Source organism: Electrophorus electricus, chromosome 16, assembly GCF_013358815.1.
Source record: "Electrophorus electricus isolate fEleEle1 chromosome 16, fEleEle1.pri, whole genome shotgun sequence".
Classification (NCBI taxonomy): domain Eukaryota; kingdom Metazoa; phylum Chordata; class Actinopteri; order Gymnotiformes; family Gymnotidae; genus Electrophorus; species Electrophorus electricus.
The window spans coordinates 4503562-4520573 of NC_049550.1; the positions used below are offsets into that span (position 1 = coordinate 4503562).

Genomic DNA, 17012 nt, shown 5'->3' on the forward strand with positions numbered 1-17012 from the left:
TATTTGGAGGATATGTCAGATATTCAATATGAAAATGAACCATTCATCTCTGAGGCTCCTATGGATGGTGGATTTCCTCCAGCAATGCACCCACAAGAAATGTTATATCCACTAGCTCCCCAGATTCCCACACCAACTGCAAGGTTAATTAAACATGCTAATAGTCCTCAGAGGTTTATGAGCCCTACCATTGGACGGTCTCCATATATGTCACCAATGGCTCAAGATAATGTTTTTCCTCCTTCTCCTACGCCAAGCAGGAGGTCCATAGGAATGATGGGGTCCCCTCTACAGAGATCCTTGTCCCCTATGGAAGCACCAGGAGGATTTGCAGAGCCATTAATGGATGTGAGGCACTCCCCTGTATCCATAAGACAGCACAGCCCCCATGCATCTCCACAGCTCTCTATGTGCCCTGCCGGTTCACTTCCTATGAGTCGAATCCCCTCGCCACAGCCTTCCATACGTAGACTTGGAGCCAGGGAAATGACTCCATCTCCAAAACTAAGCAGAGGGATGCCATCTCCAATTAGTAATGTTCAATACATAACTTCCCCTCTTGGGCAGAGAAGAGTCAGTCCACTTGGCTCCCCCTCACCCTCCAGGCATTTTTATCCTCCGGCATCCCTCATAGAAGCTACACCATCCCTTCAGGCTACACCCCGCCAAATGCCACCACATGTCCTCTCACCTCACACTAGCCCTCCAGCTTCCACACATGGTTCCATTCGGAGGCAGAGCCCACCACATTTTCCTCATGCTTCAATGAGAAGACCCAGCCCACCCTCCTCCCCATCAATGGCTCATCATCCATTTGGTGCCAGGAAGCTTCAAGATTCTGCATCTCCTCCTAGGCGAATGAGTCCTCCTCCCTCTCCTAAGATGAGTATGCATTCCATGGACAGTGTTAGGCAGATGGATCTCAACAGACCACAGTCCCCATTTGCAGCTCACAGAGCATCACCTATGCCATCAAGGAAAATTGTTCCAGCTTCTCCTAGCCGAATGAGTCCTCCACCCTCTCCTCAGTTCAGCATGCGTCCCATGGGCAGTGTTCAGCAGATGGATCCCAATAGGGCACAGTCTCCTTTTGTTGGTCACAGAGCCTCACCTACACTTTCACGAAGAAGTTTTGCGATTGGATCAGAATCTCCGCAGCTTCCTCCAGGTGAACACAGATCTCCCTCGCCCACCCTCTCCCGAAGGTCTACCCGACTTATGAGGGATTCACCACCACTTGGATCACCTAGCAGTCGATTGCGTGGAATGGGACGTCCAAATATTCCAATGGGAGCTGTAAAACCATCTCCTGGTCGAAGGAGTCGTTCAGGAGCACCAACCCAAAATGTGCCTCCTTTCAGGGCATCCATACGCAGCAACATGTCAAACATGCCTCAGACCTTCACAGCCTCCCCACAGCTCTCAGATCAACACCTTGGGATGGCTATGAGGGAGTCAAGGCGTTTCAATCCACCAGGAACTGCAGGCCCCACAAGGAACCCCCAAAGACCTGTTGGTCGTGGGCGTCCTCTGATGGCCAGGCAGTCAATGAGGCAACAGCCTATTTCTCCACAGCCCTCCCTAAAACACATGGGACCCCCATCACCGCAGCCTTCCATTAGGCACCTGTCCAGACCAACTTCCCCTCACCCTTCCATTAAACATGGCTCGCCATTACCAATGCGTGCTTATTCCCCTCATCTACCACTTTCACCTCTTCTTCCAGGTGTTTTGCAAAATGTTCAGATGCTTGATGGGGAGCAGCCTATGCCTGTGGAATTTGACCAAGTTATAAATGTGCCTCAATCTCCTGTGCCGACAAATGCTCTCCAACACCAAAGAATAAGAACACCAATCCAACAATCCATGCCACCTTATGTGACTGAAGTCACAGGTGTCGATCAGTTTCCTGGGCAACCACAGTTATCAAATGTACAAGTACCACATGCACCAGAAATGACTGTAATAGAACAGTACCCACAGCAGGTTATGTCTCCACTTTTACCAAATGCTTTGCAAAATGCTCAGGTTCGTAGAGCCTCATACACCTCACCTTTGCAAATGACAGGCTCTCCATATACTCCTGAAGTGGTGCAGCCGCCTTCTCTATCAAACGCTATAGAAAACTCCAGCTTCCACAGTGCATCATTTGCTACACCTTTACAACTACACACATCACCATATGCTCCTGAAATGGAGGCATTTGAATCAACTTCAGATCATCCTGTAAGTCCAGTGCTGTCCAGTGCTATTCAAAATCCCTACCTGCGTCATGCATCATACAAGTCACCCATTCAAATGTCATCCTCCCCATATTCACAGATAGTAGCTGAGTATGATTATATAGAGGAGCCTGGTCCTGGCCCCCTCCTCAGTAATGCTCTCCAAAACCCCAGTGTTCGAAATGCCTCTTACCGAACACATTTACGTCGAAGAGGATCAAGATATGCACATGGATATGGTCCAAGGGTATCTCCAGCTCTCTCAAATGCTTTACAAAACCAACAAATCCGAACAGCATCTTACCAAACTCAGTTAGCTTATCAGAGGAGGGGTCATCCCCATTCATCCATGGCTGGTTATGGCCATGACCCCAGGAAGTCACCCATTCTAACAGATGCCCTTCACAATCCTCAAGTCCGTGGTGTCACCTACCATCTGCCAGATGGAACACTGGTATATGGGAACCAAGTGGTACACCCAGCCACCTCTCCAATGCTTACTAATGCATTACAGAATCAGCAAGTCCGAAAAGCCTCATACAGACTTTCAGATGGGACCATAGTAAGCATGGATCCCCGACAACTTTCCTCTCCAAACCTATCTAGTGCCTTGAGGAATCCAAATATAAAAAATGCTTCTTATACACTTCCAGATGGGACAGTTATTACTGGAGACCATCGACAGCCAATGTCTCCTAACTTGTCACGTGCACTTAGAAATGAGAACATTCGACATGCATCCTATAGACTGCCAGATGGGACAATTGTATTTGCTAAACAACAGCCAACTTCACCAGCCCTGTCAAGTGCACTTCAAAATCCACTTATCCGAAATGCCTCCTATAGATTAGCTGATGGCACAATTATTATGTCTGACTATGGACAGTCAAAACCTACCTCACCAAACTTAGCAAATGCACTTCAGAACCCACAGATGAAAAATGCAAATTATCGATTACCAGATGGGTCTATTATAACTACACAGGTTGAACCCACTTCCCCTAATTTAGCAAGTGCACTTCAGAACCCAAACATGCGCAAAGCTACATATCAGATACCTGATGGCTCAATAATCAGTGCTAATCCAATACGCCCTCCAAATCTGTCCAGTGCCCTCCAAAATGTAGACCTCAGAAATGCTTCCTATAAACTTTCAGATGGATCAGTCATTTCTCCAAGTGCTATGTATGGGCAATCAAGTCCAAACCTTGCAGATGCCTTGCGAAATGAAAACCTTCGCAATGCCACATATCAGCTTAAAGATGGTTCTATTATATCTGCAGATCCACGAAGGCATCAAACCAATCCAGATCTTTCAAAAGCCCTTTTAAATCAAAATCTCCGTAAGGCCACTTATCGTTTGCCTGATGGGTCCATCCTCACACAGGGTTTTGCAGGTCCATCAACTCCCCAGTTGGGAAATGCTCTGAAGAATGTTGACCTGAGGAATGCCTCTTACCAGCTGCCTTCAGCACTGTCCACTGTGACAGCATCTGGGTTTATTATTGGGCCAGATGGCAGATATGCACTGGTGTCACCACAAAGGAAAGGCCCAGAGGACCACTGGGCTCAGAATGCCAGGGAGCGCCAAAGTGCAGAGGATGTGTGGGCTGCAGAAAGGGTGCTGCCCCATGGAACAGTACAGAATCTTACCAAGTGGTCGATGTATCGTGATGAGAACATGATGGACCACCTTACACCACCACCCACTGTCCTTGGGTCCAAAGAGGCAGAAATGACGTGGGTACCTGTTCGGGAAGGGGAGCCCATGGGCAGGTGGTATGACAAGGTACCTCAGCTCACTCAAATATTTAATTTAATAATATGAAACCTATGCAATACATTCAAATTGTAAACATGAAGATGCAAGATTAACAGAAATTTGCTAATTCTTTTATTCTTAGTATCTCACAAACATCTTTGAGAAATATGGCTTTATCCTAGGTTGTAAGTTAATAAACTTTTAGGAGACAAGTAATTAACTGATGAGTACCTGTTTATGTTTATGTTTATGATTACCTGCTATTTCCAGGTCATGTGTACTTTATGTCAAAAAGATCTGGGGATAAGAAGGTTAATTCACCAAACGCTGGTATAGCTTACCCACCTGCTAGCAATAATCCACTTTTCGGAGCTGTGTGGCATCTGTGTGGCTTCGAGCATACACAAAAGGCCCAACCAAGCTTAACTATCTCCATTATGGCTGAGATGCAGAGCCTGTGACTACATCAGATGCCAAATGAGATTTACAAGACAAGCCTACTTAGGTTACCCTGCCAAAGCATTTCTGCCATAATGTGGATCCGCCTAATGAAATTGTTCTCGATTCACTAGTAATGACATCAAAATATTAAATAAGTCAGTTATAGATTTATATGGTCAGTCATTTTTAAGATGATTTAAGATGACCAAAACATCTTTTACCATTTAATTGCTTTGCAGTTGTATGATGCAATATGTCTGTTCTGTAAACAGATGTATTCTATAAGAAGTCTGCCCACAATGAGATACAGAGAAAAAAGAGAAGGTGATGGGGTTGAAGACATGATACAGTTGGAGTAAGAAAACATACAAATACACACACACACACACACACACACACACACACACACACACACACACACACACACACACACACACACACAAAATTCCATAGGCAAAGTCCAAATAATGAATACGTTATGTTAGTTTATGTATGGATGCTTGTGTCACTCTTTCCCTCAGTGAGCTGACAGAGGGAGCTGTTTTGATAAACCTGAAGACCCGCTTTGACCAGGAGCTCATCTACGTTAGTCAACCTGCTATTACGAGTTTATTTACACTAAATACATTTCATAATGTCTTAACTTACCAGCTGCTTAGAATACCTTTACTTATTTGCTTTGTGATCTGTCTACTTCTCTTTCTATTCAGACTTACATTGGCAGTATTCTGTTATCGGTGAATCCATACAAGTTGTTAAACATATATGGAACGGATGTGGTTCTCCAATATGAAGGCCATGGCATGGGAGAGAATCCACCGTAAGTCTGTGTGACAACACAGCTCACTGTCTGAGATGCCATTCTGTACAGTCACAACAGGCAAGGTCCTTAGTGTGACACAAAGTCAGCAGTCACACAAGGTTTAATCATGTGGTTTCTAACACATAGTTATAGCATAGCTGTTTGTGTGTTTATCTGTACAAAGTTGCCAAAACATCTGTCCAGACACACTGTAAACCAGTATTGTAGTATTCTCTGTATTATCTAGCTCATCCTATGTACAAGCTACAGTATGCTACCGGACCAGAACAAGTCATTGTATCAATTTCATGATTACTGGAGTGAGGTCATAAGTGTGTGCGTGTGTCCCTGTGAGTGTGTGTGTGTGTGTGTGTGTGTGTGTGTGTGTGTGTGTGTGTGTGTGTGTGTGTGTGTGTAAGCATGCATACATGCATGCTTGCATGCATGAGTGTGTGGATGTGTGTGTCTATGTGTATCTGACCAAGAGACAGAGAGAGAGAGACAGTGACTGTCTCATATTTCTCATTGACTCGAAACACGATAATCAGAAGAGCACATATTCAGTATATTACATCTTGTAATATGAGAACAAGCCAGAGATTGTGTGTGTGTGTGTGTGTGTGTGTGTGTGTGTGTGTGTGTGTGTGTGTGTGTGTGTGAGAGGTTCAGGATAGAGTAATCTTGTGGAAAGCTCCTAATGAGAGCTGGTGTATTCTTTGTTAATTACCTTTGTATGTATCTACTTAACAGAATAGGAAAAGTGCTCAGAGCTATTTAGTGGAATGTATCAAATGTATTAACTTTGTTCTATGCTATCTGGATTCTTAACTACAGATCTTGAAAGGACTTGGTTCCTAAATGACACATTTTGTTTTGTGTGTGTGTGTGTGTGTGTGTGTGTGTGTGTGTGTGTGTGTGTGTGTGTGTGTGTGTGCACGCATGTGTTTTGTATGTGGGTTTCTTTGAAGTCACCTCTTTGCAATTGCAAACAGTGCCTATACAACAATGATGGACAACAAGTGGAACCAGTGCATTATAATCAGGTTGGCAGAAGGTGTGTGTGTGTGTGTGTGTGTGTGTGTGTGTGTGTGTGTGTGTGTGTGTGTGTGTGTGTGTATGAGTGGGTGCATGTGTGTGCGTGCGTGTGCTTGTGTGTGGTGTGTTTGTGTATGTGTTGTAAGACTCAGGGGTCTGTGCAATACTGTTCTGTTTTAGTGGGGAGAGTGGATCAGGCAAGACAGAGGCCACCAAACTCGTCTTGAGATACCTCACTGCCATTCATCATAAGAGGAACATAACGCAACAGGTATACACACAATAAATAGGCGACAAATGAATAGGTGGATTACATAATATTTACAATTCTGGCATTTGACAGATGCTCTTATCCAGAGCGACTTACGAAAGTGCTTTGTCATTTACTCAAAGTATGTATCCTAGCCAGTACAGTAGGTATTGCACATGCTGTAAAATAACAACATGCGCATGAGCATACAAGGTCCCACACAAAACTTGAAATTGTGAGCAAATGATATTGTCAGCCATCGAAATTGTCAGCCAATCATTAAAAAGAACAAATGAGTAAATGTCCTGGCTAAAATTCTTAAACACATTACCCAAACACTTGTGCAGGGGGGTTTTGTCACACATCGAAGTATACATCACAGTCCTACCCATAAAAATGGGCCAGTCTTTAGGTCAATGCTGATGGACTATTTGCTTAGAATATTTGACGGTAGAATATTTGATACTTCTTTTGCAACAATGGATGCTTATGTAAATGTCTGTGTTGTTGTGATCAAAGAGAGTTTTACACTTTACATTGTTTCTCTAATGCTTCCATCCATGCAGATTGAGGTAAGATTTGAAATGTTTAAACATTGAGCATTTGGGTGGAAAGGGTACTAATCCCGGAAGTTGGGAGTAATTGGAATGGGTGAATTTCCCAGATCCTGGAAGCGACTCCGTTGCTGGAATCATTTGGGAATGCCAAAACAGTACGAAATGACAACTCAAGTCGCTTTGGGAAGTTTGTGGAGATCTTTCTGGAAGAGTGAGTGATTAATCTTGGTTCTCTCAACAATCCTTACATTCTGAAGTCTAAGATGATAAGTGCATGGAACTAATTTATAAAGGAACTGCAAAGGACCTTTGCTGATATACAAAGTGAAGCTACATAGCACCTTGTATAAATTCTGACAGCGTGATATAAAGATGTAATATAAATGAGCATTCTCAAACTGGCATGACTGTTAAAAATGGAAGTGATAGGGATTGTACAGTGAAACTGGATCTGCACATGACCCTTTGTGAAAGTAGGATAGCTAGGCCACAGTTAAGTAATACAGTGTGTGTGTGTGTGTGTGTGTGTGGTGCGGGGGGGGTTGTTTGTGTGTGTGTGTGTGTGTATGTGTATGTATGTATGTTTTTGTGTGCATATACATGCATGTGTGTGCGTGCATGCGTGTGTGTGTGTGTGTGTGTGTGTGTGGTGCGGGGGGGGTTGTTTATGTGTATGTATGTGTGTGTGTGTGTGTGTGTGTGTGTGTGTGTGTGTGTGTGTGTGTTTGTAGCAATGCCTCTTACATGTTACTGAACACGTTACATGTTATTTTTGTTGTTGCCTCATTAAAGGGGAGTAATAAGTGGTGCCATAACCTCACAGTATCTCCTAGAGAAGTCCAGGATTGTTTATCAGGTGTGTGATGTAAACATACATCTTCTTTGTTCTTCCATTTAAAGGGTAGAATTTACTGGGGGAACATAAATCATTAGACTGTACATGAAAAAAGCTCATATCATGATGGGTGTGTGTGTGTGTGTGTGTGTGTGTGTGTGTGTGTGTGTGTGTGTGTGTGTGTGTGTAGGCCAAAAATGAGAGGAACTACCACATCTTTTACGAGATGTTGGCTGGACTCCCCATTCACCTGAGAAGAGCTTTATACCTTCAGGAGGCTGAAACCTACTACTACCTGAACCAGGTATGTCCCACTGTGACGTACAGCTCTGGGCTGGGTTTCCCAAAAGCATCCGGAAACAAAGATCATCTTTAAATGGCAGACCAAGTATTACACTGAACACTTTTCCTCTCATTTAAGATGATCTTTACACTAAAATGATTTTTAGAAACAGGGTCCTGTGTTGTTCATTCCTCCTTCATTCATTTCTGATCCATGAAACAATGACTGGGACAGTTTCCGTTATAACATTTAGAATAGAGAACGATGCCTGAGAATGAGCCAATGGATGCTGTTTGAATACAATCCTGTCTATACCAGCTAAGCCTGTAACATTGTCCATAACAGAACTGACATTCTGGCACGTACGACGGCGAGTTTAATGATAGCAAGTAGCCAAGACACAGTAGGATACAGTTGCAAGAGGTCTTATTTTTAAAACAAGCAGGTTACTATTGCGCTGTGCAAGATTCAGAGAAACTGTGTGTTTCCGGCAGTTTCCAGTGCGTGGGGCTTTTCACAAGGTCATTCCCATCCAGGGTCAAAACAAAAAGGCTGAGCCTGGGAGATATCCAAGGATAGAGTTGAAGATGAAGTTTGTAAGCACAGGTCTGAACACAGGATGGCAAATAGCGAAAATGCTCAGTATGCAGCATAACATTGGCAATACTTCACAAAGAGGAAGGGGAACAGAGCTGTATAAGAAGGCAAATATAATGGGTGGGGAACCGGAGAAAATACAAGGAACAGGTGTAGATGGTTAAAATTCAGGTGAGCTTGATCAAGTGTGTCAGTGTATTTCAGGGATGGGAGTGGATCTGGATGGGGAACTGACAGTCTTAGAATCAGCGGGGTGCATGGGATTCGTGAGCACCGCGTTTTATGTCTCCATATGTCATTTCCATATCACCAACGTGTCAGGGTGGTAACTGTCAAATCATGGGGAAGGATGATGGGGAGGACTTCAGGCGGGTACAGAGTGCCATGGATATTCTCCACTTCAGCATGGAGGACCAGAGCAGCATGTTCAGAGTGCTGTCATCTGTGTTGCACCTGGGCAATGTCTTCTTCCACAGACTTGAGGTACTATACACTAATACACGCACACACACACACACACACACACACACACACACACACACACACACACACACACACACACACACACACACACACAGAGAACCCTGTCTATGTCTCTAGCCACTCATGCCAAAGGACCATTAAACTCATGATCATGAGTTTAAACATGCTGCTTATGATAATACATCTATTACATATTATGGGATTATGACCCCTTTATTATACAGTAAAGCTATTCATATGTGGCTTCTTTCACATACTTTTAACTTTGCATTTGACACATACACATACTATAAAATATGAATATGAACCATGCATGTTAACGAGCCATTAACATCTTTGTATAATTTTCTAGGATTTTTACAGGCTTTTTTGATACGGGTATAGCTGTTTCTCTCCCTCTCTCCCTCTCTCCCTCCTCCACTCCTTCCCTCTTTCTCTCTTTCCCTCTCCCGCTCTCTTTCTCATCATTGTACCCATAACAGACTGAGATACAGGAGACGGCAGGGGTGGTAAGTGCCCAGGAGATCCGTGTGGTAGCCGAATTGCTCCAGATCTCACCCGAAGGCCTGCAGAAAGCTATCACCTACAAAATGACGGTACACGCAAACACGCGCACACACTAGCGCACACACACACCTACGCACGCACACACGAGCGCACAAAGCTGCAATGACATCACCTTTAAAGTGCGAAGCAAATGTTCCAGGCTACTCCAGACAAACCAAGCAACTCTCAGAAAGAAAGAAAGGCACAAGATCTCAAGAAAAGCAACGGAATTCTAGAAAATGCACTTGAGCTTTAGTCTTCCTGTAAGTAATCGCAATTACTTTGAGCCTGGTGTTATTGGAACCACCGTAATTCAATCTGGGGTATCCTTCAGTGAATCGAGCGGGAACTGTTATCATGACATCTCACCGAGACGTCTGCGGATTTCGAATGTCGGACTTCATTAAAATCATATTACCCATATGAGACCCATTTGGGAAACCACACAGACCTATAGTAGAGAAGACAGATAAGACATGGAGACATTTGGGAACATGCTATCAGTGACAGATTGGAATCAGTGGAATCAGCCATGATCACAAAGCATACCAAATGTCACATAGGGTCATGTGGCCTTGAACCATGTATAAAATCACAAATGTCTGCTTTCTTTCACAGCATTATGAAAGGCAGTATGTAGATGTATGTGCAAGTGTGTGTGTTTGAGTGTGTGTGAGTGTGTGTGTGTGTGTGTGTGTGTGTGTGTGTGTGTGTGTGTGTGTGTGTGTGTGTGTGTGTGTGTGTGTGTGTGTGTGAGTGTCAGTGTGCATACCTGTGTCAGTTTGTGTCTTTGGTTGATTGTGTGCATGTGTGTGTGTCATGCTGAACATCTTGCTCATTTAATAAATAAAGCTCTGCTATCCAGAGGGCACAGGTTTGAGTTTACATCTCAATCAGTCTGGATCATCTATCACCTAACCCTGTATCAGTTCCACATGCTGCATTTGTGTGTGTGTGTGTGTGTGTGTGTGTGTGTGTGTGTGTGTGTGTGTGTGTGTGTGTGTATTTGTGTGTCTGTTTGTGTATCCAGGCCGTTCCCCAGTTTTTGGTTTAGCGTTCCTTTCTTAAGCTGTAAATCAAAAATGTTTGCTAAGAACTTCTTGTTCTGGTTTTAATTTGTATTTCTGGCATTGTACTGCTGTTTTTATTAGATTTTTTCTGTTTCGTTTTATTGGCCCATAATTAGGTATTTTAACCTCTTTAACTCGAGGCTTATTATTTCGTTCTTAATTCTAAGAAATATTCAATTCAGTATTCAGCATATTCAGTATTTAGTATATTAAGTAACAGCTGTGAATTATTCACATACTACACACTGAAACTAATAGGCAAGATATGTAGATAGTGAGAAATTAGAATTTAGGGCCACCAAACTGGTTCTATGAAGTGTGATTGACATGCCTGTGGTCATTTTTCTCTTTGACATGCTTTCTTTACAGGAGGCAATGAAAGAAAAGATATATACTCCTCTTTCTGTAGAGAGTGCTGTGGATGCCAGGTACACCCACACACACACACACACACACACACACACACACAATTATCTCACTCACACATATCTACACCCACACATACACACAAGCATACATACATGCACACACATGCTACCATGACCATTAGTTACTACTGTTAACCTGATAATGATGAGTACTCCTATTACTTAACAGCATTTGCACTGATCCTCTTTCTTCTCCAATCAGAGATGCTGTTGCCAAGATCCTTTATTCTCTGCTTTTTCATTGGCTGACGGAGCGGATCAATGGTCGGGTTTACCCAAGGAATGAGGCACTGTCCATATCCATATTGGATATATATGGGTTTGAGGTAGTTGAAGAAAGCCTGTGAAAGCATTCACACATGAAAGCTCACACGTGCAAATTCAAACACTCACACAGAGTATTTGGCAAATTATTGCGTTTTTCCTTTTCAGGATTTAACATTTAATAGCTTTGAGCAGCTCTGTATCAACTATGCCAATGAAACAATCCAGTACTTCTTCACAAAAATCATCCTAAAACAAGAACAGGTGAGCTTACAAACACACCCACCGACACACACACAAACACACACACACACACACACACACACACACACACACACACACACACACACACACACACACACACACACAACAAAAAAAAAACATATCAGTATACAAAAGCTTGGTTTTTGCACAGTGGACATATATAATTGACATATCTATTGAAAGTGCATCTAGGGTTAAGAAAGAACCAACTGTTAATATCTCTTACACACACACACACACACCTCACCAATGTAGGAGGAATATATTCGAGAACAAATCAGCTGGAAGGAAGTGGCCTTCACTGACAACCAGTCATGCATAGACCTTATTGCTGCAAAGCCTCATGGGATTCTTCGCATTCTTGATGACCAGAGCTGTTTTCCCCAGGTACCTTCTATACTGATAGCATTCACCTATAAGGCTGGTCCAATTCAACATGGTGAATTCCATTTCAACTGACTAGCCAGAGTAACATCACTGTAGTTGCATTTTACAGACACCTTTATGAAGAGTGAATTACACTTTTATCAGTATATTTTCACCATATGCATGCTCCCATGGAGATTGGACCCATGACCTTGGTGTTATTAGCCCTGCTCAGCTACAGGAGCACAGTCACCCAGCACAGTAACCCTGCCTAGTAACGCAACACAGTCGCTCATCCTGTTCCTTGCTTATGCCAGGCCACTGACCACACGTTTCTTCAGAAGTGCCACTATCACCATGGCGACAACCCCTTGTACTCCAGGCCAAAAATGCCACTGCCAGAGTTTACTGTGAAGCACTACGCGGGCCAAGTTACGTATCAGGTACAAGCAGCAATGCTGATGACAAAATAATGCACCACATTAGTTACATCACTTTATAGCCTTCAACTATTGCTTCCTAGGTCCAGAAGTTCCTGGATAAGAATTATGACCAAGTTCGGCAAGAGGTTCTGGACCTGTTTATTCAGAGCCACAACAGGGTGAGTGTGATAACGTATGCATATGTGCTGAAGTTAGCAATTCCATTTAGTGTGCGTTTACATAGCAAAATCTCCAGTGTTGTGGCCATTTGTGCTTAAAGGAATACAGTGTAAATGTCAAATCACTACTGTTATTTTGCGCTGTGCTTTTGGTCTTATAATTGTCATATGTACTTATAATGTTGTGCAGTGTTTCCCAGGGACCCTTTTGGGTACCCCCCAGATTGACCATATTTGTATTCCACTTGAGAGAAGCTATTAAGAACTATTTAAACAACTGGGCTACGTTAGAAAACTAAATTTGAGCTGTCCCCAAGGACTGGATTGGAAAACAATACTGTATTGTGTGTATGGTAATTCACTATGTACATTAAAAAAATAGAAAATTATTGGCATCTGTAATTTGGAAATAAATATCTTCAGTATAGTCTTACAGTCAAGGTGTATCTAGTTTATATAAAGTATATAGAGTTTATATAGGGAAGTAATTAGGGGGTGACAGATGTGTAGAGTTAGTATTCAGGTGAGGCTGATTGGTGTGGTTGTGGTGATTGTTTGTTATCGTTTGGGGTTTGTTTGTTTTTTGGCCATTATCAGCAGAAGTGAGATGACCATGAAAGGAGGTACATTCGCACTGAAAATCGTGTGATGCCCATTCTGTTTTCTGGTAATGGACGTTTACTCCCCATACTGTTGTTGCACTGGTGATGGATATTTGATGTTGAAGGTTGCATTACCAAAAGTCATGGACTGCTTTCTTCAAATCTGCCTTCATCTACTAGAAGTGGATTTTCAATGATTCGGGTACCGTGCTCTCCAGCGTGCCTAGTAAGCCTAGTGAACACAGAATCGAGCTTTTACAAATATACTCTCAGCGGCCTATTACAGTCCCTACCTAGCCTACCTGATATGACTCGGCCAACATTCTCCAGCAAGACTTAATATGTAGGCCAACACAATGGCAACATATCATAAATTGAACGATGTCCCTACATGATGCAGAGGCGTGAATGCCAGTTCTACCTTAAGTGCATGTGAATTAGCCTGGGAAGCCACAGAGATGCTTATCTGTAGTCCACTTTATCTTCCCTGCCCCGATAGCCTATATCCTCAGTCACCAAGCTTGGGCCAGCCATTTATTTCTGAACTTGGGTAATCTATTGAGTTTTCTTTTCTTTTGATCTTTTAATTAATAGAGGCTAAACAATATTTAAGGCATAGTCGCTGGGAAGAGAAACTCTAGTCACATGGAGGGAGAAAAGGAACATGCTAAAATCTTCATATTCTTTCTCATTTTATGGGTCACAGGTGAATCAATTTATGAGCCACAGGTAAGTGATGTGATCTGAGCTCCCCTGAATGAATCAGTTTCTGTCCCTAACCATGTGACCTGAGCCTATCCTAATAGTCTAACAGCCCTAACAGACCTTCGGTGACAGTCTGAACACGACAATGAGGATAAAGGATCAGCGATATTCCTCATGGATAGTCCTATGTTCTCTACCACTTTATCAAATATAATAAAAGGATATTTGTTGCTCTGTGTGTGTGTGTGTGTGTGTGTGTGTGTGTGTGTGTGTGTGTGTGTGTGTGTGTGTGTGTGTGTGTATTTATGTGCACAGATAGTTTCCAACCTCTTTATAAAGCATGCTGAAATGCTGAGTCAGCAGAAAGGGGCAGCAGGAAGGAGTAACACAGTGACTCGGCGCTACCAGCCTTCCACTGTAGCTGCCAAGTTCCAGCAGTCTCTACAGGAACTCCTAGACAAGATAGAGAGGTCTCACACACACACACACACACACACACACACACACACACACACACACACACACACACACACGCAGTCTCTACAGGAACTCCAGGACAACATAACGATGTCACACTCACACACACAAACACACTTGTGCACATACCCTGATACACCAGAAAATTATGTATATTTCACTTAACAATATCAATACTTGCATGTTAATTGTTAAAATGTAAAAAGTTTTCATTAATTGATATTATCTTTGGCATTAGTTAATGCTCACAAACTATACCTTTCAGTGTTAATAAATCATAAATAATGCTCATTAATGTTAATAAAGTAACAAAGCTCACTTTGAAGTGTTCTTTTGCATCTGCTACATTGCACTTTGCATCATGGGAAATCAGAGCATACGACATGTGCTGTTCCTTATCTCTTCTAGGTGCAACCCATTCTTCGTGCGCTGCATAAAGCCAAACCATAGTAAGGTATTTACAGCACATCATTTACTCAATGCACAAATCCCTCCTTTAGTCAAGCCTATGTGGAATCCTATGGTGAGGGAACAGCCTGTCATAACTGAGGGGTAGTTTTTTTGAGTGGAACACGTGCTCAGTGACAGCAATGAGACCAAAAGACTGCTCATCTAATGTTGCTTAGCAATGCAGTTGGACCTTGACCTCTGAGAACTCCTCAGGTATTGCCTTGAGGTCTGCATTACTTTGAGCTTCATGAATGAAACACATAGCTGATGACAGCCTCATGGGAGTCTCACTGCTGTATTTCAGAGTAAAATTGCAACATGTATTTTCCTACTGTTGTGGTCTACTGTCTTTTCTTGTTGGTTAATCTATACACAAAATGGTTGTGCTGTTCTACAATGATGGGAAAAGACACTCCTAGTCCATATTCTAATGGAGAGAGTTTACAGTTTAAAGGACTCGTTTGGCCATTGTTTGTTGGGCATGCTTCTACAAAGAATATCTTAAAGACGCATGATGAACAAGCTTATGCATTTAAGTAATAAAAGAGACACTTTTGAGAAGAGACCCCGTTCAAATTCTAGAGCAGTGTTCTTGAATTCTGGAACAGTTGAATGTTTTTGTATTAACCGCTGACCTCTAATAAAGTCCATTATCATGGTTTGGTGGTATTAACACATTGCACTTACCTCAGGAACCAGATGTATTTGATCTAGAGCTGGTGACAACTCAGCTCCGATATTCTGGAATCATGGATACCATCCGCATTAGAAAAGAAGGCTATCCAATCAGAATGCCTTTCCATAAATTTTTAAACAGGTAAAAAAAAAAGAGAGAGCTAAAGTGGTCACAGTTTGACACATTTACATGAAGTATGCTGTACTATTATGTAGTAACCTCTTTGCTGAATTTCACTGAATTTCACTGAATTTTCTCTTAGGTATAAAGCACTGCTAGGACTTAAGAAAGCCCCACCTCCAGATGGAGATAACTGTGTGCTTATGTTAACGAAGCTCTGTCCAATGAGACCAGGAGATTTTCAAGTGGGTGTGTCCAAAGTGAGTGCCTGCCTGAGATCCAAATCTGATTTGAGACATTTATACCAGTATTTTATACAAATATATCAATATATTAATACAGTGGTTCCCAAACTTTTCTGCAGAGCCCCGCCCCCCTTTTGTAGATAAGAACATTTCCGAGCCCCCTATACCCCACTCTGACACACACTTATACGTCTTTGCCTTGCTGCACCCCTCTCCTGCAATAAGTCCATGATTCCCTAGGGGGTGCACCCCCACTTTGGGAACCATTGCGTTAATACATTTCAGTACAGCAAGTCAAGTATGAGTTAAAAGCTTCCAATGTTTTTTTTTTTAACATTTGTTATGAACTGTTATATTTGTTATACATTCAAAACATTTTCTATACTTACAATGCTATGTGTATAATTTGCAGTAAAATTTGTCATGAAAGAGTATTAATAAAATGTTAACTAATGATGTTTCCTTCTAAGCTTTTTCTAAAGGAGGACGTCTACCAGTTGCTGGAGAGTAAGAATGACCGTGTGAGGCACTTGGCAGCACTGACATTACAGCAATACACGCGCATGTATTTTGTCCGTAAAAACTTCACCAAGCTCCGCACGGACATGATTAAATTTCAGGCCCGCTGCCGAGGCTATCTCGCCAGGTAAACCATAACTTCCATGAGCACCAACAGTCCCACAAATGATGTCACTGTATAACCATATCAATTCTCATATCACTGATGGTTTTGTTAGTTGTAGTTTCAGCCAGGTGAAGCATTTTCCTGTTTAATTTCCAAAATGTATGGTTATTTAATTTTATTCTGTATTCTAAAGTATACATTTCTAACTTAGGCACTGAAATCCACTGAAAATCAGGAACGTCCTAAACTGTGCAGCATTACAGTTCCTACAAAGTTAAACATATACTGTGTCACACAACAATTTCA

General features: G+C 42.4%; 1 protein-coding gene across 1 annotated transcript in view; it reads left to right on the plus strand.

Annotated features, from left to right (window-relative positions):
- The first annotated feature begins 4697 nt into the window (after window positions 1-4697).
- myo15ab (myosin XVAb) overlaps window positions 4698-17012 on the plus strand; it is a 44674-nt gene continuing 32359 nt past the window's right edge. Inside the window, exons 1-22 of the mRNA XM_035535095.1 lie at window positions 4698-4780; window positions 4947-5010; window positions 5136-5245; window positions 6196-6270; window positions 6443-6533; window positions 7079-7084; window positions 7177-7280; window positions 7862-7925; window positions 8095-8208; window positions 9106-9267; window positions 9750-9863; window positions 11253-11311; window positions 11514-11637; window positions 11744-11839; window positions 12095-12226; window positions 12523-12648; window positions 12729-12806; window positions 14429-14583; window positions 14999-15044; window positions 15733-15857; window positions 15979-16096; window positions 16552-16727. Of these exons, the coding sequence (XP_035390988.1) occupies window positions 4698-4780; window positions 4947-5010; window positions 5136-5245; window positions 6196-6270; window positions 6443-6533; window positions 7079-7084; window positions 7177-7280; window positions 7862-7925; window positions 8095-8208; window positions 9106-9267; window positions 9750-9863; window positions 11253-11311; window positions 11514-11637; window positions 11744-11839; window positions 12095-12226; window positions 12523-12648; window positions 12729-12806; window positions 14429-14583; window positions 14999-15044; window positions 15733-15857; window positions 15979-16096; window positions 16552-16727 (2222 nt within the window). The remainder of the gene's footprint in view (window positions 4781-4946; window positions 5011-5135; window positions 5246-6195; window positions 6271-6442; window positions 6534-7078; window positions 7085-7176; window positions 7281-7861; window positions 7926-8094; window positions 8209-9105; window positions 9268-9749; window positions 9864-11252; window positions 11312-11513; window positions 11638-11743; window positions 11840-12094; window positions 12227-12522; window positions 12649-12728; window positions 12807-14428; window positions 14584-14998; window positions 15045-15732; window positions 15858-15978; window positions 16097-16551; window positions 16728-17012) is intronic.